This window comes from Orcinus orca, chromosome 6 (assembly GCF_937001465.1).
Source record: "Orcinus orca chromosome 6, mOrcOrc1.1, whole genome shotgun sequence".
Taxonomy (NCBI): Eukaryota; Metazoa; Chordata; class Mammalia; order Artiodactyla; family Delphinidae; genus Orcinus; species Orcinus orca.
Genome location: NC_064564.1, coordinates 108,136,379 through 108,161,932, shown reverse-complemented (window position 1 = coordinate 108,161,932; position 25,554 = coordinate 108,136,379). Strand labels below are relative to the sequence as shown.

Genomic DNA, 25,554 nt, shown 5'->3' with positions numbered 1-25,554 from the left:
TGCTGCAGTGAACATGGGGATGCAGATAACCCTTCAAGATACTGATTTTAATTTATTCAGATATATACCCAGGAGTGGAATAGCTGGATCATATGGTAGTTCTATTCTTAATTTTTTGAGGAACCTCTGTACTATTTTCCATAGTGACTGTATCAATTTACATTCTCACTAATGGTTGTGAGGTGGTATCTCATTGTGGTTTCGATTTGCGTTTCCTTGATGATTAGTGATATTGAGCCTCTTCTTCTATCCCTGTTGGCCATTCGTATGTCCTTTGTTCGGAAAAATGTCTTTTCAAGTCCTCTGCCCATTTTAAAATCGGAATTTTTTTTTTTGCTATTGAGTTCTGTGAGTTCCTTATATAATTTGGATGTTCACCCCTTATCTGATATATGGTTTGCAAATGTCTTCTCCCATTTCATAGGCTGCCTCTTCATTTTATTATTTCTTTTGCTGTGCAGAAGCTTTTTAGTTTGGTATATTTCCACTTGTTGATTTTTGCTTTTGTTACTTGTGCTTTTGGTGTTATGTCCTGGTACCGCCTCTGGCTCTGGGAACCTGGCCAAGTCATCTGTCCCCTCGCCCCGAGGCTTCAGTGCTTCCTCTGCAAGAGGAAAAGATTGTAGAGCATCACCAGGTCCCTTCCAGTTCTAATCTTTTGTGATTCTGTGAGTTGGCTTTCCTGGACTTCCATAAACTCCCCGCGGGAGTTAACATTCTGCACAAATTTTTGCTGCCAAGGTTTCAGGTGGAGCACAAAGGGCCTTATGTAATCAATCATGTTGCTAATGCCGGGTCAGCATAGCCTGGGGCGTGGGGAAGTGCTGGTAATGAAGGCTGCCCTACAGCTGCATCTGGACCTGCCCTTCAAGGCTGCCTGAGGCCCGGCACCCAGGGCAGTGACAGTCTCCTCACCTGCACCCACCCCGTCCCAGGAGGCTGACTGAAGCTGTGTCTGCACCTTCCTTCCCGAGTCGTCCTGTGCTGTGGGCAAATGTTGGCCAAGCCAAGACATCCTTGCTGTTGGTTCCCTCCAGAGCGCATTCGGAAAGATCCACGTTTGCCCAGGCTCTTGCACCTCTTGACTGTTTCTTTTGCCGAGGATTCCCTCCCTAAGTTTGTCCACTTGACAAACTGCTGTTTTTTTTTTTTTTAATTTATTATTTTTTTTGCGGTAGGCGGGCCTCTCACTGTCGTGGCCTCTCCCGTAGCGGAGCACAGGCCCCGGACACGCAGGCTCAGTGGCCATGGCTCACGGGCCCAGCCACTCCGTGGCATGTGGGATCCTCCCGAACCAGGGCACGAACCCACGTCCCCTGCATCGGCAGGCGGACTCTCAACCACTGCGCCACCAGGGAAGCCCCACTTGACAAACGCTTACTGAGTGTCCCTGTGTTAGAGCTGATGTCAACAAATCTGTGAAGATCTTTTTTGACAACTCCTCTCCCCCTCCCTGTCCCGCTCTCCTGCCGCCCTGACCCAGGGACCCCAATTCTATACTCTCTCAATTATAGAACCCCCAAACACAGCATTTTCTATCAGTGTTCCTGGCTGGGAGAGAGTGAGGCAAAGGTTTGGGGTCAGTATAGAACTAGGTTAAAACCCTTCCTTCATCAATCTCTCAATATGTACCTTGGGCAAGTCAGTCACTCTGAGCCTCGGTTTCCTTATCGGTAGCACCATAGTGATGCTATGAGAAGCACACTGCTGTCCCTGTTAGACTGGGGGCCCCGGGAAGCTGGAACCTGGTCACATTCATCTCCATCTGCCCGGTGTGCAGCACAGAGAGGACCTGCAGGCCTTTGTCTGATACGAATGAACAATGAAAAAGGTTTGGCCGTCTTAAGATGGAAATTTAAGCTGGAGCTAAGAATGCTTAGACAGAGCATTCTGGGTGTTTCTGGCTTATGGGAAATGTGGAAATGGACTTATTTTAATTTTTAATAAAAATCTAGTCTTGAGACTAATTGTCTCATTATTTGATGATAGATCATTTAGGAGAGGAAAAAAGCTAAGACTTCTCTTTGGCTGAATGGCATTTCAGCCTGACTTAACCTGTTTTTCCCCTTCGATTCCCCACCACCCCTCCTCGCTCCCAAGACAGCCCTATGCATTAATACTTTTTAAGAGTAGATGCTCTATTGTTTAATTTTCTAAACTTCAGTTGGGCCCCAAATACATTTAGTGTTTTGAATCACAGCTGTGTTAATCTTGCTCCTTTGCAGTACTGATTTCCTATTATGTGGAATTTTGAGATGAATGTGATAATTAGAGGGCCATTGCTTTAATGCGCTTTTTTCCCTCTAATGGCACGCTTTATAGAAAGAAAAAAAAAGTGAAAGAGGTAAACATTTTTCTGGGAGGCTATTCTAAAGGTCAAGAAAACCCTGCTTCCCAAAGCGAGTAAAAGGTCATCTTTCACCCTTCAATTTCTGTCCTTTCATCTCCTTCTGCAAAAGTTCTTGGTGATGTCGCCTCAGTCACTTGAGTTGAGATGTCTAATTTTCTACAGGAAAATGGTGGAGCCAATTTTGACTTCGGTGCCTTTTTCAAAGAGAAATTATGAAAATTGCTCTTGCCTGTCTGTACCTTCTTTCCTCATCTCCAAAGAAATGAAAAAAGATCGCTCCTATTCTTTTGCTCAACTTCCTTTCTGTATAATCGCTCCTTGGAGGAGACCTAATGAAAGGAGAAGCAAAGTAGAGATTCGGATTTAGAAAGGGGTCGTAATTGAATTCTCCGGCCTTGTTAATGAAATCATTCTCTTGTCCTTTCCTGTCACCCAAACATACAGCCCTGCTTCTCCCCTCCTTCTGAAATTGACCCCATATGTTTCCTAGGAGCATTAGAAGAGTAAGATACAAGGATTTCTTTGGCTGGGGTGGATCTAACAGCAGTGTTTCTCCATCCTCTTGGACCTAGTGTCCCCCTTCTATTTTCTTTTAACGTTTTAATTTGATAAAATTTCATACTTACTGAAAATTCATAAGAATAATACAAAGAATTTCTATACATCCTTCACTCAACCCCAAATCTCAACATTTTTCCGCCTTTACTTTCTCTCTCTCTCTCTCCCTCTCCTTTCTGAGAGTAAGTTGCATATATGATACTCCTTTATCCCTAAACGCTTCTGTGTGCCTTTCCTAAAGAAAAGAGCATTTCCTTTCATAACCACAGCGTAATTATCAACATTGTGAAATTAACGTTAATCCGACACTATCGTCTAGTCTAGTCGCGTCCAGAATTTATGCAGATTTGGACCATCGTCCCAGTAACGTATAGCACCAGAAAGTCCCACATCACACACTCCATCTAATTGTCATGCCTGTTTAGTCCCCTGGAAGCTGGAAAAGCTTCTTTGTCTCTGTGTGTGTTTCATGACGTAGGCATTTTTGACGAGTACAGGCTAGTTACTGAGTAGACTGCCCCTCAATTTGGGTTTGTCTGGGTCTTCGTCACGATTAGATTCGGGGTATGCGTGTTTGGCAGGAACAGTGCAGAAGCAGTGCTTTGTTTTTCACAGGGATATCGTCTCTGGGGGCACATGATGTCAGTGTGTCTTATTACTGGTGATGTTCACTTTAATTATTTGGTTAAGGCGGTGTCTGCCAGATTTCCACTGAAGAATTACCATTTTCCCCTTTCTAATTAATATAAGTATCTTGTGGGAAGATGCTTGAAGACTACCTACTATGCCGTTACTCCTCAGACTTTCACCCTCTAGTTTTAACCTCTGTTAATGATTCCTGCTTGAATCAGTTATTGTGATGGTTGCCAAATGGTGATTATCTAATACCATCGTTCCTTCTGCCCTTGTTAGTTGAGTTTCTTCTGCCTTCTCATTATTTATCTCTGTATGCATGCCTGTTAGTGTAGACTGGGGGATTCTTATCTGATTCGATGGATTACAATCCTTTACTATCATTATTTATTTCAATGTTCAAAGTACCCAAGATTTGGCCAGTGGAGGCCCGTGTCCTGTTAGCAGTCCCTGGGACTCTTTTGAACACTCTCTTACTTCTGCCCCAGCAAGATGTTCCAGGCTTTTCTTTTCTTTTTTTTTTTTTTTTTGTCTGGGCTCCACCAATAAACAAAGATTTATTTGGAAATTTCCAAACCTGCCAGAAGTGGCACTTGCCAACCCCTAGGCCCACCCTCCTTAACAGGCTCCAAAGGATAATAGTCCTCGCCATCTCTCCCCCGCACCTACCCCTGCCCACACGCACCCATGCCTCAGGCCACGCCAGAGAACTAGTGTGCCCTCCCTCTAGGAGGCGTTACCCCCGGCCCCAGGAGCTGGGGTGGCAGCCCTCTGGCCTCTCAGGAGATGATGGCGGCCAGAGCCGCTTGCATAGATTGAGAAAAGAAAATAAGGAAGGAGACACCAAGTAGGGCTCCCTGAAAAACCCCAGCTTACCCCTGTACCAAAAAAAGTGGCTCCCGCATAGAAAAACCTGCTCCACGAATAGTGCAAATACCCAAGAAAGGAAAAAAAATCAGCAGCAAGGCTGGGCTGGTAGGAATGGCAAAGAACTTTGGTTTGGAAAGGCTAGGAAGAGTGTGAGCTGTGCCCCTCTTCCTCGCCCAGCTCCCCTGAGCCAGCGCTGACACCCGCCCCAACGGGGTCTGTAAACAAGCAAAGCCAGGGGCCCAGGCTTTTCTTGAATTCTCCCTGCCGTGGCCTCAGAATCCTCCAGATCTCCAGGAAGCCCTAGTTTCTTTTGGTGGCGCTACGTGTGCTCATTCTACAGGGTTGGCATTCCAGTGTCCTTCTCCTTTTATAAAAAATATTTTGTGACATTATCTTTACTATCCTGAAATGAAATACAATCAACCTACACACATAGCAAACAAACAGACAAACAAATCCACCCAAATAATTCTCTGAAGGAGAAAATAAAGAAAAGTTCTGTATGTTATATGTTTCAATAAGTAAATACTTTGGTACTGTTACACTAAAAGATGTAACGCAGTGGTTGAATGCTTGCACCTACCTGTAATGAAGAAATTTGGATATAAGAAAAGTAAGATGATTTGATTAAACATTATGGGGTCTCTCTCTCTCTCCCCCCTCCTCTCTCTCTCTCTCTCTCTCTCTCTCTCTCTCTCTCTCTATATATATATATATATATAAATATATATATAAATGTGTATATACACGTATATATATTTCTTTATTTCTGACATTTCCAGATATTTTTCATATGGAATCACTGCATGTTGTATGGGTGACTCAGGTACCATAAACCACCATGTCATCAGTCATATGACGCTTCTGAAATATTGAACAACTCTTGACAAAATTCCAGGAAAAAAAGGGCAAAGTATAATTTTCCCTCCGTTTACATGATTGTTGCATCCCTGGAAAATTCTGATGTTCCATTTAAATCATGTGGAAAATTCTTTTTGTTTGCATGTGACATAGAGTTGGGTTCTGGGCTATCTTCATGTTCGCTATAAATAGGTCTTTCACTTCACGACTGCCCAGTGCACTACAGTTGGGCTGCCCCTGCCCACCAAATGCTAGCAGTACCCTCCATTCACTGTGATAAGCAAACACTCTCCCAGAAATTCCCCAAACCCTCCCTAGATGGCAGTACCAGCCTCACTGAGAACCATGGGTGCATCTGTGTGGAACAGACATATTTTCCTCTCTCTTACTTAACAAACACAAATCCTGTTATATTGCTCGAAGGTGTTTAATAGTTAACACTTTCCAGAATCACGTCTAACATGACAGTTTCCCTGATTCCCACCTTACTTTCAGAATGAGGATGACCCTCATCTGTTCCCCTGCCTGGGTGGGGAAGCAACCTCAGTCACCGCCTTGGGCCGTCAGAGCAAGCACGCAGGGAGGGTGTCGGAAGGAGGGAGGAAGGTCTGTGCCCTCTGAGAGCACAGCCGCATCCTTCTGGCAGTCTCGTCGTAACCCTTCATCACTTCATCATCTCTTCATCAGAGAGTGTGTAGAAAGAATGCTGGTAGCCCTAAGCAGACAGACACCTCCATTGTACAGATGAGGAAACTGAGGCCCAGAGAGGGAAAGAGACTTAGCCAAGTCACAGAGTGAGTCAGAGACACTGATTAGGCCTAGAGTTGAAGTTGGTACCAAAGAACCATAGGGATTGGAAAGGACCTGAGAGAGCATCCAGGCCACACCCCTCTGGGTGAATCCCCTCTGCACCTGGACACGTGATCATCTTCAGAAATGGGCAATTTAATATTTTTCTAGGCGGTTCATTCCACCTTGAGACTGCTCTAAATTTTAAAATATTCCTGAGCGGAGACCTTTCTGCGTGTATCTCATCCTTCCTTCCTTGCCCCTGCTGGATGCAGTTTGCCTCTCTTGGTCCCGTGGAACATGTGTGTTCCCTGTAGACCCTGGGACAGCCTTTCCAAAATTTCAAAATTGTATCCATGTCTCCTGAGCTCTCAGTCTGTGGCATTGAACTTGGCACTGAGGTTATTGTGATAAACACACCTGACATAGTTCTTGTACTTGCATAGCTTTTAGTGTGGTAGGAAGGCAAATACTACACAAGTAGTGACACACGGGGTGAGGCTAAATGATCCCGTTTCTTTTTCCAAAGTGATCTAGTGGAGAAGCTTGGGTTCTGAAGCTGGCCTCACTTGCAGTGATACCATCCATAGCGACACCTGTGGCCTTGAATTATTTGTACAGCCTCTACAAAATTCAGACAGTGACTGCCCCGTAGGGCTGTTGGCTGATGAACACAGATAGAGGATTAAATAAGGACGCAGCACAGCACCTGGCACCGGATGCTCAAGAAATGATCATTTCTTTCTCTTGTTCTTTTCCTTCCCAGCGTGTGACGTGTTTGAAGCAGCTTCTAGATATTTAGACAGGGCTTAAAGCTCGGAATAAAATAACTTATCAGAGTAAAGACACTCAGACTTACCTCTGCTGCACTTGACCTTTGTTAGATAACCATGGGATGCTTTCAAAACGATACGGGCAAAACACTAAGAAAGAGATCATGTCTATTTGGATTCAAGTTGAAGGCAAAAAAGTAAATGGTCTCAGATTAACTGTTGTATGTTTAATGTTATAATATGTATATTGACTCATATCACCGTTGACTAATGTCACCATATCACCGTATCTTATACATTGAAATTACAGTCAGTCCACATTATTAATCTGAGTATATGTGAGCTGCTTCAGTGCGTTATTATTTTTAAAGTGTTCCCTGGCCATGCACATCTGGGAAAGGCTGGACTAGAGAGGTTTATTCTGATCTTCATTTGGTGGATGAAGATATTTATGCTGTAGTGTTACAAACCCTACTATTTCTTAGACATATCTCTGTGGACTGTTTAGTTTGTGGGATTGTATCCTGAGATCCTGAAATGCTGTTCTGTCGAGGTTGTAGCATAGCTATCATGACTTTATGGGTCATAGGTGAGGCATCCCCTGGAGAGGCTGGTCTTTCCAACATCAACATCAGGGGATCTGTTGGCCAAGCCTCTGGGGAATCTGGCTGTGCTCCTAGGTCATGGGAAAACACTGTCTTCTGCCATCTGAGGGCACGTGGAAGAGCCCTGTCGTGCTGGGATGAGAGTGTCTGTAAACAGAATGAGCTAGTAGCTCATCTCTCTGTTTATTTCCCTTCTGCCCTCTCTGAGTCATTAATAAAGTCTTTTAGAGCCTGGGCGCATCTGGGCTTCAGGGAACTGAGTAGAGTTGGAGCCCATGCTTGGTTCAGAGCATTAAAGGGAATCAAACTCCCCTCCTGTCCTAAGTCTATTGTGGTGGGGACAGTGCCTCGTGAGATAACCCCAAAGGGAAGGTGGATTTGGGGGGAACAGTCGGGCAGCCTGTTCGCACACAGAGAGACGGCCTTCACCGCCCCTCTCTGGTTTATTGAGGAAGCAGGGACGTTTCCTTACAGGTGACCACCGGGGTCAGGAAGGGGACACTAGGCCAGCATTGCCTGTGAGCCCTCCACGAGCTTAGCCAAAAGTCCTGTTGTCCAGTGGCCACCTGCTACCATTGAAATAAAGCTGGGAGGGAAACATACTGTTTATTTAAGGAAGAGTGGCTTACAGAGCTGGCCTTCAGGGCACAGTGGGAGTTCCTTTGTAAAACTCAGCCCAGCTGCCTTCCAACCACTTAGAATGCCACAGAGCTGCATGGTGATCAAAGCCATGTAAAAGTAATTCCTTACATGTCAACACCTTCCTGCTTCTCCTTGAAATTTAAACCAGCAGTTGAAATCCTGGGGCTTGCAGGAGATCTCGTTCTCACTCTCCTGGTGTAAATGATCAGGGCTTCCTGGATAGACACTTGGCTGCCTGGCTACATTCTCAGAGGAGACTAGTGTCTTGGTTTGTCGGTTTCCACCCAGTGCCCTTGTGGCAGAGATCAGAACTGTCACCCCGCAGCGTCAGCAACGCAGTGCTGTCCATGCCCGCCTGGCCAGCTTGAGCCGGCGGACCCGGCGACGTTCCATGCCATTGGGACTTAGGGCAGCGAGTGCCCAGGTTCATGCCCCTGGTCCCCGGAGTCACCTCAGACTTCCCTGCCTCCTCCTATCTTGCTGTTGACCCTTCCTGCCTTCCTGGCATTTTGACTCATCACTTCCAGCTGTGTGATTCACAGGTCACCTGACTTCTCGGAACCTCTTATTTGTAACAGTATTAAAAACAATAGCGTGCACGTACACAGAAGATACTAAAGGATAAAGCAAAAAATAAAAATATTGGGGGCGAAATGGGTGAAGATGGTCAAAAGGTACAAGCTTCCACTTATAAAATAAATAAGTCTCGGGGATATAAGGTACAGTATGGTGACTGCGGTTAATAATACCGTATTGTATATTTAGAAGTTGCTGAGAGAGTTGATCTTAAAAGTTCTCATCCCAAGGGGAAAAAAAAATTAACTATGTAAGGTGGAAGATGTTAGCTAGACTTATTGCAGTGATCATCTTGCAATATATACAAATATCAAATCATTATGTTGTACACCTGAAGCTAATATAACGTTATATGTGATTATATTTTAATTTTTAAAAAGCTTATAAATATATAACTTATGTTTAACTAAGAAGTGATAGCTAATAAACTGAAAACCTGGTAGTCCCTACCCCCCAAAAAAGATAATAAGAGTGAACACTTATGTAGCGCTTAATATATGCCCAGCACCATATTTTAAGAGACCTTTACATACATGAAGTCAGGGGTCCCCAACCCCCAGGCCAAGGACCGTTACCGGTCTGTGGTCTGTTAGGAACTGGGCCACACAGCAGGAGGTGAGTGGGGGGCAGGCGAGCAAGCGAAGCTTCATCAGTATTAACAGCCACTCCCCATCACTCACATTACTGCCTGAGCTCCCCCTCCTGGCAGATCAGCGGCAGCACTAGATTCTCATAGGAGCGTGGACCCTACTGTGAACTGCACATGCGAGGGAAGAGCTGAGGTGGTGATGCTAGCACTGGGGAGTGGCTGCAAATACAGATTATCATTAGCAGAGAGGTTTGACTGCACAGAGACCATAATAAATCAACTGCTTGAAGACTCATATTAACACCCTATCAGGGCTTCCCTGGTGGCGCAGTGGTTGAGAGTCTGCCTGCCAATGCAGGGGACACGGGTTTGTGTCCTGGTCCGGGAAGATCCCATATGCCATGGAGTGGCCAGGCCCGTGAGCCATGGCCACTGAGCCTGCACGTCCGGAGCCTGTGCTCCGCAACGGGAGAGGCCACAACAGTGAGAGGCCCACGTACCGCAAAAAACAAAAAACAAAAAAACAAAAAAACCCTATTAGTTTAAAGATGATACAAATAGATGGAGAGATATACCATGTTCTTGGATTGGAAGAATCAACATTATGAAAATGACTATACTACCCAAAGCAATCTACAGACTCAATGCAATCCCTATCAAAATACCACTGGCATTTTTCACAGAACTAGAACAAAAAATTTCACAATTTGCATGGAAACACGAAAGACCCTGAATAGCCAAAGCAATCTTGAGGAAGAAAAATGGAGCTGGAGGAATCAGGCTCCCTGACTTCAGACTATACTACAAAGCTACAGTCATCAAGACAGTATGGTACTGGCACAGAAACAGAAATGTAGATCAATGGAACAGGATAGAAAGCCCAGAGATAAACCCATGCACATATGGTCACCTTATTTTTGATAAAGGAGGCAAGAATATACCGTGGAGGAAAGACAGCCTCTTCAATAAGTGGTGCTGGGAAAACTGGGCAGCTACATGTAAAAGAATGAAATTAGAACACTCCGTAACACCATACACAAAAATAAACTCAAAATGGGTTAGAGACCTAAATGTAAGGCCAGACACCTTCAAACTCTTAGAGGAAAACATAAGCAGAACACTCTATGACATAAATCACAGCAAGATCCTTTTTGACCCACCTCCTAGAGAAATGGAAATAAAAACAAAAATAAACAAATGGGACCTAATGAAACTTAAAAACTTTTGCACAGCAAAGGAAACCATAAATAAGACGAAAAGACAACCCTCAGAATGGGAGAAAATATTTGCAAATGAAGCAACTGACAAAGGACTAATCTCCAAAATTTACAAGCGGCTCATGCAGCTCAATATCAAAAAAACAACCCAATCAAAAAATGGGCAGAAGACCTAAATAGACATTTCTCCAAAGAAGATATACAGATTGCCAACAAACACAGGAAAGAATGCTCAACATCACTATCATTAGAGAAATGCAAATCAAAACTGCAATGAGGTTGTACAAAACTACTACCTCACACCAGTCAGAATGGCCGTCGTCAAAACTACAAACAAATGCTGGCGAGGGTGTGGAGAAAAGGAAACCCTCTTGCACTGTTGGTGGGAATGTAAATTGATACAGCCACTATGGAGAACAGTATGGAGGTTCCTTAAAAAATGAAAAATAGAACTACCATAGGACCTAGCAATCCCACTACTGGGCATATACCCTGAGAAAACCATAATTCAAAAAGAGTCATGTACCAAAATGTTCATTGCAGCTCTATTTACAGTAGCCAGGAGATGGAAACAACCTAAGTGTCCATCATTGGATGAATGGGTAAAGAAGATGTGGCACATATATACAATGGAATATTACTCAGCCATAAAAAGAAACGAAATTGAGTTATTTGCAGTGAGGTGGATGGACCTAGAGTCTGTCATACAGAGTGAAGTAAGTCAGAAAGAGAAAGACAAATACCGTATGCTAACACATATATATGGAATCTAAGAAAAAAAAAATGTCATGAAGAACCTAGGGATAAGACGGGAATAAAGACACAGACCTACTAGAGAATGGACTTGAGGATATGGGGAGGGGGAAGGGTAAGCTGGGACAAAGCGAGAGAGTGGCATGGACATATATACACTACCAAATGTAAGGTAGATAGCTAGTGGGAAGCAGCCGCATAGCACAGGGAGATCAGCTCGGTGCTTTGTGACCACCTAGAGGGGTGGGATAGGGAGGGTGGGAAGGAGATGCAAGAGAGAGGAGACATGGGAACATATGTATATGTATAACTGATTCACTTTGTTATAAAGCAGAAACTAACACACCATTGTAAAGCAATTATACTCCAATAAAGATGTTAAAAAAAAAAACAAAAAACCCTATCAGTGAGTGGCAAGTGAAAACAAGCTCAGGGCTCCCACTGATTCTGCATTATGGTGAGTTGTATAATTATTTCATTATGCATTACAATGTAATAAAATAGAAATAAAGTGCACAATAAATGTAATGTGCTTGAATCATCCCGAAAGCACCTCCCCGAACCCTGGTCCGTGGAAAAATTGTCTTCCACGAAAACGGTCCCTATTACCAAAAAGGTTGGGAACTGCTGCATGAACTCATTCAGTCCTCAAGATATCCCCTGTGAGGTAGGTATATTATCCCCATCATATCCATGAGGAAACTGAGGCAGAGAACTTAGGTGCTTTGCCCAAGAACACATAGTAAAAACATCTTTTAAAATAAAAAAAAAATAGGAAAGAAAAATCAATATCAGTAGATTTCTCAGAGCATAGCTGTGGGGATTAAGTAAAGTAATGAATGTAAGGCATATAGTAGGTGCACATTAATGGTAGTTATTCTATATTATTATTAGTTACATTTTAAAATGTTAAGTGGTGAGCTTTCCTCTTAGAACTGGTACATGAACCCTGAGAGATGATATGGTTTAGCAGAAAAAGTATAGCCTTTGGGGTTTTGAACCCACACCTGGGTTCAGATTCTGGCCCCCTACGGTACAACCTGTCTGGCCTTGGGGAAGTAACTTACCCTTTAAGTCCCAGTTTCCTCACCTGTGATAGGGTGGCGATAACAGTATTAGGTTGGACCATATGAAATTGCTCATATCCCTATGGCTGTTTTTGACCTATAAAAATAGCAATTTCGTCTGACTCATCCTTTAATGCCTACCTCATAGGGTTGCTTGTGAGGATTGGAAAGCATACATGGGACTGGCCAGCACAGAGCCTGGATTGCAGTGCTTCAGGTGACTAGGAAGCTCTTCCAGTATTAATAGTTGAGGAACACGAGAGGAGTTGAGGTCGGTACAATGTGTAAAGAAGGAGAAATGTCAGAATTGGGGGACTGGGTGCGGGTGGGTGATGTGGGGGAAGGTAGAAACTAGGGTGACTCCCAGATTTGTGGCTTGGGGACATGGTACTGTTTACTGATGCAGGGAGCGCAGGAGGAGTAGATGTGAGGAGAGAGACAATGGATTAGTACTGGCCACGTGGAATTTGTGGTGCCTCTGTAGATGTCTAGTTACATGGGACTGGAGCCCAAGAGAGAAGTGTGTGCCAGAGACAGAAAACAGGGAGTCAGCTACATCCAGGGCGTATGGGACTGAGGTCCCCAGGCTCAGATGAAATCACCCAAGATTAGCATTTGAAGTCATGTTTCCTGTGATCCCGGACCAAACACAACAACAATTGAACAAAGTGAGACGGTGAGTCGGGTTCCAACCAGCGTTTGCTGAGTCTCACACCCTCCGGGTTCCCTGCTAGGTGGGGACAGGACCGGGCAGGGAAGTCTAGACATGCGGAAGTCATCTTCCCTGTCCTTGAGGAGTCAGCAGTTAACTCAGCTTCTTTTTTATAGGGTCTCGGAGGGTGGGGGGAAACCTCTGGTTACAAAGTAGAAAAGTGAAAATGCTGTTACCCATCCTGTAGGACTGGGTCTCGTGGATACATCCTGACACGCCTAGCCCGACCCTTCGCGCTCATCAATACTGCAAACAGCGATGCTGTTTTAGCCTAAAGAACATCTAGGGGGGTGGGGGAGGACACCTGGTCTGAGTGTTGCAAAATAAGACGTTGATCTTCCTGTCTTTTTTTAAAGTTCAATGTAAAGTGTGGCAAGAATGCCAGGGACAGACATAAGGACTGTGGTGTTGGGAAGCAGGATGAAGCTAGGGCTGGTGGTCTGAGGCGCTTTTGGTTATAACGTGGTCGTATGTATTTGGAGGTGTGTGCATTTAGCCCGTTCATTCGCAGGAAGCCCTCAGTATTGGAGAAATGTGTTTAGCTGGAAGGAGGCTTACTCAGCAGTCGAGTGTTGTGTGTTCCAGGTGGGATCAGCTGGGATGCCCTCTGGAATCTCAGTAGGAAACTGTGGGGAAGAGAGGAAGGGGGTGGGGGTGTGAAGCTGGTGATGCCAGGGACTCTGCTGGGGTGACCCACACAGGAGCACAGAAATGTGAGGCTGCCATCCAAGGGGACCAGCCGACAGCTGAGGGCCAGAGACAGGCCCGGTGACCAAGGGCAGCGCTGTGGCCAGTGCAGGCAGGCGTTCAGACTCCAGCCAAGCAGGTCGGGATGAGCCTCAGTGCGGAATCCGGAGGATGATCAGGGAACCGAGGCAGAATAATAAAAATGAAGTAAAGTGAAATAATAAAGACTGATACCGTGTTAAGTACAAATGGAAGACATTAGTTAATCCTCACGGTACCCATAGGAAGCAGGCCCTATTCTTCCAGTTTCACAGATAAGGACACTGAATGCAGACAGGTTAAGTAGCTTGGCCAGGGTCGTCCAGCTAGGCCGTGTCTAGGAGACTGGAACCCCTTGCCCCGGTTCTGCTGCCCCCCACAGACACTCAAGCACAGGGACCTGGTGGAGGTGAAGGGCAGCTGCAGCCTGGGGGCCCCCGAGTGCTCAGGGATCCCCAAGGCCTGTAGGCTGCAGCTTCAGGCTCGTCCTCAGCCGGCCTGGTTGGAGCCCACGTGTTCGGGGATGAGAGGGAGTTGGGGAGTGGGGGGGGGGGGCAGCAGTGAGCCGGCTCTCCTCGTGTTCCCACTCTCCTCACTCAGCTCCAGCAATAAGGGGTCGGTGTTGAGGGCAGACCTGAGAGGAAAATGGGCAGTTTCATGAAATGACGGGCTCCTTCCTATGAAGCAGGGTTTATAGTCCCAGGTGTGTTCTATCCAGAGTGGCTTTCTGATTGCTCACGAATGATGGATAGACTATGGCCCACATAAAGTTGCTGTTCACTAAAAGTGGGATCCATTCATTACTTTACGTTGACAACAGGCTGGGTTCGGGGCAAAGCTGGTGGAGAGGCTCCTCTCTCATCATCAGAAGCGCCGGCCTCCCTAGCAGCCCAGCGATGCCGTGTCTGCCTTCCAGGTAGATCGGAGACCACCTTCAAAAGAAAGGACAGGTGAGCCCAGGGCTGCTGCTTTGGTTCTGCCTTCTAGCTGGGTGACTGCAGGCTTCTGACTTTACACTCTGGGCCTCAGTTTCCTCATTCACCCCAGAATGGAGATTCGAGGATTAAGTAAGGTGATTTCTCTGGAAAGCAGTGAAATTTATTATAACACCAAACAAAGGTGATGTTACTTCGAGAGAGGACTTACTCCCAAGGACTCTCCGAAAGACCTCTTCAGATGCCGAATCCCGAATCCATTAGTGTAGAAAGAACTTGGGGTTGGAAATCTAGAGATTTTATGTTTTAGGACTGCTTCTGCCAGTAGCAGTGTGGCCCTGGGCAAGTCTCCAGTTTGTTTGTGAAGTGTGTGTGTGTGTGTGTGTGTGATGGTTCCTGGCGTGCAGGCTGGGTGTGAAGGCACAAGGCAGCTCTGGGGCTGTAGAGAAGCCCTCTTCTAACCCTGGGGGCCCCAGCAAAGGCGAGTTGAGCCCTGTCATCTGGCCTGTCACTTTGCTTTCCCACGACTCTCTCTTTCCTCATTCTACCTATTAAACAGAAGTTCAACTGCTTGGAGTTTTCCCAAAGAACATGGTTGTTATGGAAAGATCTCAGACTTTAGACTCTGACCAACTTGGTTTCAAATGATAACTTTATGCTTGTTAGCTGTGTGACGTCGGCCCTGGGACTCCACCTCTCTGAGCCTCTATTTCCTTGCAGGGTTGTTGTGAAGATTCGGTAGCTCATGGCTGTAAAGCACAGAACACAGAACATGGATTCTACAAATGGTCGTTTTTCCCTTTCCTCTTTCTCATTAATTTTGTTTCTACAGGAGAGGTTCGTTTATCTGGCAATCATTAGTTAGGTATGTACTAACTAATGTCCCTGGGGTTCATAAATGCCATAGTAATCAAGCTTCCTAATAATTTCATTTCAGAAAATGTTTATTGGGCACCCGCTTTTCTGGGAATAGTGAGTAAAATAAGGCTTGGTCTTTATCGTCAAGGAGCTCAGAGTCAAATGGGAGAGAGATAATAACAATGAATAATAATAATAGCCCCACCATATGTTAGCCCTGGCAAGTCACATTCTTTAACTCGTGTAATCCTCACAGCAACCCCACGGCAGAGGCACTGCTCTTACTCCCATTTTCCAGCCGAGCAAACCGAGGCACAGAGAGGTCAGAAAACTGTCGAGGGTTCCACAGCTAGTAAAGGGCAGCAGCGCTGGGCTTCGGAGTCTTAGCTCCCACAATATACTTAAAGGTGCAACTATAATACACCATAGCTGTAGACCTAAAGACACACACGCAGTCACATTACAGTGTGATGGGGATGTTTGCCACGGACGGGTTAAGATGTCACAGCCACAGGAGCACAGAGGACAGACTCGAGGGGCCATTCTGGAGGGTTATGGGCTAGGAAAGGGTTCTCAGTGGGAATCTTTGAGCTGGGCCTTTGGGGCTGAGTTGTGCAGAGGGGTGGGCGGGAGGGGCAGGAAATGAGGCTGCTGAGATACACCTGAGCTGGGGCGGGACAAGGAAGGAGGGCCTTTTAAGCCACACTGCCAAGGAGTTGCCCCTGAGTGATGAGCTGTACTTCCTTGGGCATCATTAACGTTATTTCTTTTAAACTGTTCAAGTAAATCCAGGACACTCATCAGTGATAAAACAAACAGGCTTTTTTGGTGGTGGTTGTTTGTTTTGTTTTACCATTTAGGTTTTCTTAATTGGACCTCTTGGAAAGCCAGGGAGTGGGGGAGTGTTTGACAGGTGCAGTGATAGTTACTCCCAGGGGCCCATAGCTCCCCTGCTAACCACTGGCCTGAGGGTTTTCTTTGGCTACTCTTCCTTCAGTTCACCATATCCACGTCTGAGTTGAATCTCGGCGTCTCAGGCCTGCCAGACAGCGGTTGTTATTTTTGCTAACACGGGGAGAGTCGCCGTTATCAACATTAACCATCTATATGAGTGATTGGACCACACAGTCCTGTTCCGATGAACAGTGAGCGTCTTGAGGGAGGAGGTGCACATTTCAGTGGCTACAGGTGCTCAATTAGTAGTCAATGAGGTGAGCTGCTCATCTCCCCCCTCCCCCCAACCCCAGACCCGCTCCTCTTCCTGTGTCCCCTAAATCTGTAAACGGTACCATCCCCCCCACCCTGCTGACAACCCTCTCTTTCCCCTTCACCTCCATCCAGCCACCAGCTGCCCCCGAATCCACCTCTACCATTTCTGCATCCCAGCCCTGGCGCCACTGCCCAGCTCAGGCCCTCGGGCCTTGGATGGCCCTGTATCTTCCTGCAACTAGTCTCCTCCCTGCCAAACCGTCCTCCTCTCGGACGCCAGAGTGATGTGGGTGCCGTGTCCCCCACTGGTTGAAAATCCACTGGTTGCCTACAGATCAAGTACAAACACAAGGTGTCTGGGAAACTTTTCTGCCCATTCCCGCCTTGCATTCGTTCCCAGGTTCATCTCTCCCTCTCCGTACTTTCCCTGTGTAACCGGGTCCATCACGGAGGCTTCCTCCATCATCTGGGGGCCTGACCACACCAGACCTCTCTCCTTCCTCCTACCCCCCCTGCCGGCGTCCATTCAGGCTCGTCCTCTCTGCCCACCATGTCTACCCACTCCAGTCCAGCCAGAGGGATGTTTCTCCGGAACACATCAAATTGTGTAATTAAGTTCTCAGAACCCTTCAGGGGCTCACCATCACTTCGAGACATTGTCCAAACTCCCCTAAAATGATATTCAAGACCCTTCCTATCAGGCCCTGCCTCCTCCCCAAGCTTGATCTTCTTCCATTGCCCTACTTCACACACATCCCGCATTCATTCTAGACATGGGCTCAGGAAACTGAGTGCCTGCATTCAAAACCTGGTTCCACATCCTTTAGGCTGTGTGACCTTTGGCAAGTTACTTAACCTCTCTGGGCCTCTGTTTCCTTATCTGTAAAATAGAGTTGTAGAGGGTTAAATGAGATAATACTTAGAACAGCACCTGACCCATAGGAAGTCCCCGTTCGTGTGCACTAAAGTTGTTGTTTTTGCTGTGGTGATCTGGCCTCTGTAAATCTCCCGAGTGGGATTTCCAGGGTGCTTCCCACTCCACTCTCTGGCTGTTCTCCAGCCATCAGAACGTATGTGGCTCTCTCCTGCCTTCGCAAAACCGCACCCCGGCAGCACATTACCTGTTCTTCCTTCCCGCCTCACCTGTCCATCTCCCACCCTGCCCCTTCCTGCCTGGCCCTCGGAAACCTGACTGTAGAGCGCCTCCTTCTCGCCTGCCTCAGAAATCGCCTGGCACACGGGGAGTAGGAATTTGCCTGCACCAGGTGCGAGGCTGCCTTGGCTGAGGCTGGAAGGGGCTGCCCCCTGCCCCCTGTCCAGCATGTACTTTGTGACATCTGCTTGTCTACCAGAGGCTTGTTTTTGCCGAAGATCTGCTCCCTGTGCCCGTGACACCAAGGGTCTCAGTTGCTAAGATTGGATGCAAATCCACCTGTGTGACAGAGGACTGCTCTAACTGGCTTTGACTTCCCTGGTATTGCAGACATGGTATTTCTTCAGCAATTGTCCTCTTACCCGCCCCTCGCTGCTAATAATGTTTTGTGGCTTGGTATTCGGTGGCTGAATTTCTCTCCTGAAATGTTTTAGCTTGCTTCTCCCAGATGCCCAGCTGACTTCCTCAAGTGCCTCATGAATCTCCCATGCAGAGCTCCTATTCGTGTACAGCATCCCAGTGCACTGATCCCAGCAGCCCAGTATCAGCCCTCTGCTGACCAGTGTCACTTGCGTGTTTGTAACACAGCCGTCCACTGTGGTGATGTCAAGATAAATCATTGTTCAGAACCTGTTCGCTGGCAGAAGCCAGGGACCTCAGTGTGACCCCCTTTATTGTATAGGTGAGTCCAACAAAGCCCAGGAGGTTAGGTGACTTTCTCACAGTCGCACAGTCAGAAATTACCTGACTAAATTGGGACTAGAATCCAGATTTTTCTGGTTTTCACTTCAGAATTCTTTCGAACTCACCTAAAGCTATTCCTTTTTTTTTTCAATTAAATTTTTAAAAAACTTACAGTGGTAAAATATGCATAACGTAAAATTTACCATCTTTACCATTTTTAAGTGTACAGTTCAGTAGTATTAAGTACATTCATTTTGTTGTACAACCATAGCCATCATCCGTCTCCGGAACTTCTTCCATCTTCCCAGACTGAAGCTCTACCCATCACACACTCACTCCCCATTCCTCCCTACTCCCAGTCTTTGGTAACCACCATTCCACTTTCTGTCTCTAGGAAGTTGACTACTGTAGGTACCTCATACAAGTGGAACCATATAGTATCTGTCCTTTTGTGTGATGGCTCTTTCACTTAGCGTAATGTTTTCAAGTTTCATGGTAGCGTATGTCAGAATTTCCTTCCTGTTTATAGCTGAATAATACTCAATTGTATGTATGTACCACATTTTGTTTATCCATTCATCTGTCAGTTGACATTTGGGTTTCTCCCACCTTTTGGCTGTTGTCAGCAATGCTGCAATGAACATGGGCGTTCAAATATTTGTTCGCCAAAAGCTATTCCTTATGAAAATATAATTAGAGATACTTGCTGCTACCTACTGTTGCCACTTGTATTTTTTTTTCCTAATGGTAAGTTTGGAAAATACTAAAAAACACACAGTGAAGAATATAAAAGTTGCTAATTTTATGTGGTATATACTTACAGGATTTTATACTCATGTTGCCCATGATTATAAAAGTTTTATACAGACTGAGAGAGAATTTTAACAGGTAGCCCAATCTGTGTATTAGGGAGAACGCTTGAAATATATTTAAGGGACAGACAGCATAAGAACTGAGTGTGACCTTGGCCAACCATGGCATTTTGGAGATGAGTTTATTCAAAGTATGAGCTTACCTTAACAGTAATACAGAGGGAACTTTTTGTGGTGGTGCTTCCTTAAGACTATTTTAACATCTTCTTTAAAAAAAATTTTTGTTGGAGTATAGCTGATTTACAATGTTGTGTTAGTTTCAGGTGTACAGCAAAGTGAATCAGTTACATCTATCTATCTATCTATCTATCTATCTATCTATATCTCAACTCTTTTTTTAGATTCTTTCCCCATATAGGTCATTACAGAGTATTGAGTAGATTTCCCTGTGCTACACAGTAGATCCTTATTAGTTATCTGTTTTATATATAGTAGTGTGTATATGTCAATCCCAATCTCCCAATTTATCCCTCCCCACCCCCTTACCCCCTGGTAACCATAAGTTTGTTTTCTACATCTGTAACTCTATCTCTATTTTGTAGATAAGTTCATTTGTAGCTTTTTTTTAGATTCCACGTATAAGTCAGACAGAGAAAGACAAATATCATACTTTAACATCTTAATAGAGTATCTTACTGCTAAGAAGAGTCGAATTTTGAATGGGGGTCTTTCCCAGTCACATTTCTTAAATATCCACTAGAGGGCAGTAAAAGACATAAAAATTTTCAACAGGGCCGATGAGTGCCTGGCAATCAGGTCACTGCATCCTCTTTGCCTCTCTCTCAGCTATCTGTGCATATAGTTACAAGATGATGAATTTCACATCCAAGCGTATGTTTGGGTGAAACTGGCGGTACCATCAGCTGTAACCCAATTGCAAGTCTTCCTCACATTCAGGCTAACATTAAGGCGTAAAACTTCATTCAGTGTGTTGGGCCCAGATTGTATTTCTATTTAATTCACGCTCGTCCAGCGATTCTCAAACGGAGTGAACGTCAGAATTACCTGTCCTGCTTTTTCCCAAATACACATGCCCAGGTCTCATCCCAGATCTAGAAAATCCGAATTTCTGGGGCTGGGGCCTAGTTATATAGATTCTGGCCCATGAGGAGGGGTCACCCTTGAGTAAAACCTCAGAGGAAAGTGAATGTGAATTCTGGAATTTTTTTTTTCTCTTTTGAAAATAGAAGTTGCCGAAGGGTCTGGTGGCTTTGGGAACCACATGCAGAACAGCTGTGAAGTTTTCCCATAAATGGTGCCTGTAGTAGACCAAGCCAGGAACCCAGACAGAGGATCTGGAGTTGGGGCAGGCCTGGCCAACTCAGGATCTACAGTTACAGTTCCAAGAAGGCCATGCTCCGGGACCAAACTGTGCAGAGTGAGGCCAGAGCTCAGATACTGTCTGCTATATTAAGAGAATCTTTCCTCTAGTATTCAGGGAAAAGAAACCTTTCATTTTACCTCAGCAGAGGTAAAGATGGCACAGAGGACCTGCCGTGAGGTCAAAAAGACTCCAGTTCTCATGCTAACCTTCCCACTAGCCAGCTAGGGAGCCCAAGGCAAGTTATGTCACCTCTCTGAGCCTCAGCTTCCCTGTTTGAATTATTAAGGATTAGATACCATTGATCTCTGAGGATCCTTCCAGTTCTAAAAATTCAGTGATTCTATGAGTATTAATAACCTTGATTTGTATGGCTCTCCTCTGGCAAAGAGCAGAAAAAATATTCAGTAATGCAACGAATGACAGAGACTATTGACCATGTAGTTTAATTTATTTAAGGCATATGCACTGAATTCAAAGGAGAAAATACTGCAGCCAATAATATATTGAACTGTTAGTATCTTCAGCATAGCAAAAGCTTTCCGGAGGGAAAAATTACCCATTAGTGCAAACCTGACGTTTTTTACTTCCTGATCCATAACTACCATTTCTCCAGTACGTTTCTGTTTACTGTAAAGGGCCAAACGTATGACTGCTTCGGGTGAATATTAAATAACTACACAAGCATCAAGGTCACTGGCGCAAAGAAGGCTCCGTGGAGGGCCCTGGGAGGCTGGCATTGATCTCCCGTGAAGTTCCATTCTCGAATCCTGCTGACAAGGGGAAACAGTTGGTGTGGACCATTATTAAAGCTTTAAGTGTTTCTCCATTGTTAAAGATCTTTTACAAGCCCGGAGTAACTGATAGTGCCCAAGGAATTGGCAAAAGCTTCACTTAGAAATATAGGCTGGCCAGAGAGATAAGGAAAACCCAGAACACAGTTGTCCTGGGTTGGGCTTACGCAGCAAAGGTGCGTATCCGGTCGAGTCCAGCTCTGGGGCAAGCCGGCACCGCTCTGAGTTAGGGTTCAGAAAGGAAGGAAAGCTTGTTCAGGGGCTCTTTCATACCAGAAGCAGCAGAGAGAGCCGCTCCCTCTTTCAACTTCACCTTTAAATTTCCTCCAGCTCGTCCCCCAGGATAAGCGTCTGGGGCAACTGGGTGTGTGTTGAGTGATGCAGACCCGCAGATCCAGACTTAGCTGCACTGGTCGAGTGCCCAGGGTAATTCTGTGGGTGTCCTGCTGCCCTGGAGCTAGGAGGAGAGCAACTCTTAGGATGACAGAATCCGGTTTCAAAAGGTCTCAACAGATTAAAGGTGGGTGTCCTGCTGACCTGGAGCTAGGAGGAGAGCAAATCTCAGGATGACGGAATCCGGTTTCAAAAGGTCTCAACAGATTAAAGGACTGGCTGAGTCATGATGAACTTAATGAGAGATATAGACGGTAAACTAACAGCTCCCGTGCCGCCCTTCTGTGTAGTGTTGTGTTCCGCCCTGTGCACATTTCAGTCGATTTCCTCTTTACGATGACCCAGGGAGGAAAGATTTTTATATCCCCATTTTTAAAACGAGGAAACTGAGACATGGAAGTACAGAGGGGGGCGCAAGCACTTCAGAGCCCTCGATCTCGATTCCAGTCCCAGTTCTGCCCCTCAGTCTACCGGCAACTTACTTCATCTTTGAAAAATAGCACCAGCCAGGCTTTATGGCCGCCTTTCATGTGTCAGGTCCTGTGGGCTTCGCCCTTTGCATTTATCGTCTCATTTAAGCCTCAGAGCAATCTTTCTCCTATTTTACAGATGAGGGAGGCACAGATAAGTAACTTGCCCAAGGTCACACAGTAAGTAGCAGGGCCAGGATATGAGCCCAGGCAGTCTGACTCCCAGGCCTGTGCTCTTCACAAGTACGGTACCGTCTCGGTTTCCTGTGCCATGAAAAGGGAACAGCCGTATGTTCTGTGAGAGTTAGAGGAAATAACTTATGTAAAGTGCCTCTTGTAGTCGCCACACATGGTCGGCATGATAGATAGTGCTAGGCTATCATCATCACCATCACTATACCGTCATCGGTTAGATGACTCGCTCAGGGTAAGAGCTAATAACCGGCAAAGACCTGGCATTCATACCCAGGTCCTGTGACTGAAAATCCGCTGGACTGTGGGGGACAAGATCTGGGGCAGTTTTTAGGTCACTGTCTCAGTGCCTAGTACAGTTTTTACCTCCCTGGTAGGTGTTGAGTGAGTCCTCACATAAGTGGGGCCTGTTTTTTTCACTCATTCACCGAACATTTGACGAGGTCCTGCTGTGTCTCGAGGGACCAGGGAGGACAAGAATACAGTGCTAACCATCCTTTTTCTCCCCCCAGGTTCGAATGGTGAAAGATGGGGACCCCTCCTGGAAGCCCACTTTTATTGTGAAACCTGATAGTGGTTGTCAGGGTGACGGAATCTACCTCATTAAAGACCCCAGTGACATCCGCCTGGCAGGGACCCTCCAGAGCAGGCCGGCGGTGGTCCAGGAGTACGTCTGCAAACCTCTCCTTATCGACAAGCTCAAGTTTGATATCCGTCTGTATGTCCTACTGAAGTCCTTAGAGCCCTTAGAGATTTATATAGCCAAAGACGGACTCTCGCGGTTTTGCACAGAGCCCTACCAGGAGCCTCACCCCAGAAACCTGCACCACATCTTTATGCATTTGACCAACTATTCATTGAACATCCATAGCGGTAATTTTGTCCATTCGGACAGTACCAGCACAGGCAGCAAAAGGACTTTCTCTAGCATTCTTTGTAGGTTGTCTTCCAAGGGTGTTGACATCAAGAAGGTCTGGTCTGATATCATCTCCTTGGTGATTAAGACTGTCATTGCCCTGACTCCAGAGCTCAGAGTGTTCTACCAGTCGGATATCCCCGCAGGGAGGCCGGGGCCCACGTGCTTCCAGGTAACCGTCGCCAATTTCCAGCCTGAATTCTTGACCTTGATGGGGCCTTCGGAGGGCTCCCTGGCCTCGTGTGGGATGAGGGATGGGGTGGGACGGCCAGAGGGATGGAGGGGTTGTTGCTGCCACGGGCTTTGGTGTGAAACCGGGGTCCAACTTCCTGCTTTCTCTTTGCTGGCTGTGTAATCTGGAGCAAGTTACTTCCATTTTCCTACCTGTAAAATGGAACCAGGAGTACCTCCCTTAAAGGACGCTTGTAAGAGTCAAACGAGATGTATGGAAAACGCAGTGCCTCCCGTTCATTTGTTCATTCTTTCTTCTAGCAGTTTTTACCACCTGCTTAGTAGGGGCCAGGCACTGTTCAAGGCAGTAAGTCAGGTCCCTGCTGGCTGATGCAGAGAGTCTGCTATCGTGGGAGACAAATAAGTTAAAAAGCAATTCGTATAAAGTGTCACAAGTGCTAGAATAGAGTAGGAAGTGTACCAGGCGCTGTGAGATTGGGGGACCGTCTAACGTTTTCTGAGTGGGAATGAGGGTGGCTGGGAAGACTTCCCAGAAGTAGCAGCAGTTAAGAACCTGGAGTAAGAGTTAGATGGAGCAGGTGAGGCTGGATAGGGCTGGGGAGACGAAGCATCCTAGGGGAGAGATGTTTGCAGCCCTAGAGGTGAGTATGGCTGGAGGGTGGGGTTTGAGGCAGAGATATGGAGGGAGATGAGGAAGATAAGGTGGAAGAGATAGGTAGGAGGTATGTCCTGGAAAGCTACGGGCAGTAGGGGCCACAGGAGGGTGCTAGCCCGGCACCGATGCACTCAGGTTTGTGTGTTGCAAAGAACCAACTGGCCGCAGGGTGGAGAGTGGATTGTGGGGAGACTGGGAGCGGGGTGGAGGGGGGAACTGGTGAGCCGACTGCTTTCCTACGAGCAAGAGAGGATGCTGGCTTGGATTGGGAAGGGCTTGGTGGAGTTGGAGAGAATAGATTTGAGAGCCTTTGAAGAGGTAGAATGGCCAGACTTGGTGATTGGCTGGGGCTGGGGGGCAGAGGAGAGATGGTGGCAGGGGGGGCGTGGGGAGAACCCAGACCAACTCCCAGGCTTAGGCGCTTGGGTGGATGGAGAGAAGCCACCGATGGGGGACCAGCTTGTAGTGGCAGTGGGGGCAGGAGTTGGACTTGAACTTGCCTTTGAAGGACCTGCGTGACATCCAGGTGGGGAGGTTGGGTGGACATTGGGCATCTGGGCCTGGAGTTCGGGAGAGAGAGATCTGGGCAGGAGAGAGATTGGGAACATCAGCGTTCGGATGGGCACTGAGCCCTGAGCGGCTACAGGGTGAGAAGAGGCCAGGAAGACCCCCATGAGCACTGCCATTCAAGTAAGGGACAGGCAGGGGGAAGGGGGGCAGCAAAGGAGGCCAAGAAGAAGTGGCTTGAGCCATAGAAGGGATGTCAGGAGAGGAAGCAGCCTAAATGCTTGGAGAAGAAGCACGCGGGGGTCAGCCATGGCAAACACTGCTGAGATGTCGTGTCAGACCCGAACGGAAAGTGTCCATTGCACTTACTGACCCGTGGGGTGATGGGACAGGGCGATGGTAGAGGACGAAGCCAGTGTGCGGTCGGGGAGGAGATGGGAATGGAGGTGGCGCATTCTTCCAGATCCTTTGGCCATGAAGGTTGTGGCGGGGGACTCGGAGTCCAGGCCCTTGCTAGGCACACAGTTTCCTGCCACCAGATAAATCGGAGTAGGGAACAGACGGTACGAAGGAACACCTCTGGGACCCTCTCCATCCAATCTTTAAAGTTATTTTGTAGCAGTTAGTGTATAAGAAAGAATACATGGAACACGTATGTAAGCTACAAAGCAAAGCCACCAAT

At 46.5% G+C, this 25,554-nt stretch overlaps 1 protein-coding gene and 1 long non-coding RNA gene across 10 annotated transcripts in view; one reads left to right on the top strand and one right to left on the bottom strand.

Moving 5' to 3' along the window:
* Nucleotides 1–25,554, top strand: part of TTLL11 (tubulin tyrosine ligase like 11) — a 277,747-nt gene that overhangs the window by 74,199 nt on the left and 177,994 nt on the right. For 8 of the 9 annotated variants that reach the window (XM_033427260.2, XM_033427259.2, XM_033427258.2 and 5 more), the window contains one exon: nucleotides 23,115–23,690. The exons of the other annotated variant lie outside the window; for it this stretch is intronic. In XM_033427260.2, the coding sequence (XP_033283151.1) occupies nucleotides 23,115–23,690 (576 nt within the window). The remainder of the gene's footprint in view (nucleotides 1–23,114; nucleotides 23,691–25,554) is intronic. 9 annotated transcript variants of the gene reach the window in all.
* Nucleotides 21,274–23,104, bottom strand: LOC125964599 (uncharacterized). The gene is made up of 3 exons (XR_007477752.1): nucleotides 22,423–23,104; nucleotides 21,861–22,090; nucleotides 21,274–21,523 (listed from the first exon to the last, which is right to left on the bottom strand). It is a non-coding gene; the product is annotated as an uncharacterized LOC125964599 (long non-coding RNA).